Source organism: Alligator sinensis, unplaced genomic scaffold (genome assembly GCF_000455745.1).
Source record: "Alligator sinensis unplaced genomic scaffold, ASM45574v1 scaffold265_1, whole genome shotgun sequence".
NCBI lineage: Eukaryota > Metazoa > Chordata > Crocodylia > Alligatoridae > Alligator > Alligator sinensis.
The window spans coordinates 97,231-98,282 of record NW_005842961.1 but is presented as its reverse complement, the minus strand read 5'-3'; the positions used below and the strand labels follow the sequence as shown (position 1 = coordinate 98,282).

General features: G+C 66.8%; 1 protein-coding gene across 1 annotated transcript in view; it reads left to right on the top strand.

The window, feature by feature from the left end:
• Window position 1: 1 nt before the first annotated feature.
• The window catches only part of MARCH9 (membrane associated ring-CH-type finger 9), a gene marked incomplete at its 5' end in the record, with an annotated part of 6,147 nt that continues 5,096 nt past the window's right edge, over window positions 2-1,052 (top strand). Inside the window, one exon of the mRNA XM_025192681.1 lies at window positions 2-106. Within this exon, the coding sequence (XP_025048466.1) occupies window positions 2-106 (105 nt within the window). The remainder of the gene's footprint in view (window positions 107-1,052) is intronic.

Here is a 1,052-nt window from a genome sequence, read left to right as displayed (position 1 = left end):
GGCCCAGCCGCCCGCGGCCGCCCTGGACGCCGTGTCGCTCAGCAGCAGCCTGGACAGCGGGGCACGGACCCCGCGATGCAGGATCTGCTTCCAGGGGCCCGAGCAGGTCAGGGCGGGCATCGGGCCACGGGGTGATGGAGGCTGCCAGGACGTGCCCCGGAGGAGGCTGGGGTGTGGGGAGCCCCACCTGGGTCCGTGCCCACGCGTGGGCATCAGCACGCACGCAGGAGCCTGGAAGTGCGAGCGGAGCGGGGGCACGTGGCCCTGCGGGGTGCTGGCCTAGGCCCCTTGTGGGTGTGCGGTGCCAGGCGCAGCGGGGTGGGGGGCTCTTGCCGGGCACGGAGGGCACGAAGGTGGAAGAGCCCAGGGCTAGGGGAGCGGGTGGGTGCAGCGTACCCCATGGGCAGGGGATGGAGCAGGGACCCCCCCCGGTAGCTGAGCTGGGTCCGTGCCCATCGGGGAGAGGCAAGGGGGAGCTGTGGCAGGCAGTCCCGACTCCTGGGTTCTGTCCCCAGGTCCGGGAAGGGGCAGAGCGGGGCTGGGACAGGCAGCCCAGGCTCCTGGGTCCTCATCTCAGCTCCGCTGCACAGACTGAAATGATGTGGATGGCTTGTGCCTCAGTTTCCCTGCTGCAGGGGCTGGGGTCAGAGGAGGCCCTGCTCCCCCTCAGCTGCCACTCTCAGAAAGGAGTGAGTCACAGCACAACTTGACATGGCGCTTTCATCAGAGCCGTGTCCGGCCCTGGGCGGCAGACGCGATGCTCCCCAGCTGCACATGCTGGGCTCACTCCATGGGTGCCCACATGGGCCCCTGGGCAGGAGCTGCCCCTAGCCTCTATGGGGAACAGGTGGCACCCAGATGTGACTGGAGAACCCAGGAGACCTGGCTCCCAGCTCTGCCACCCTAACTCAGCACAGCCCCCACTCTCTTCCCAGAGCTGGGAAGGGAAGCCAGGTGTCCTGACACTGGTGCTGTAGCCTGCTTGCTCTATCTATCTATCTATCTATCTATCTATCTATCTATCTATCCCCACACACCTGATTTCTCTTTCC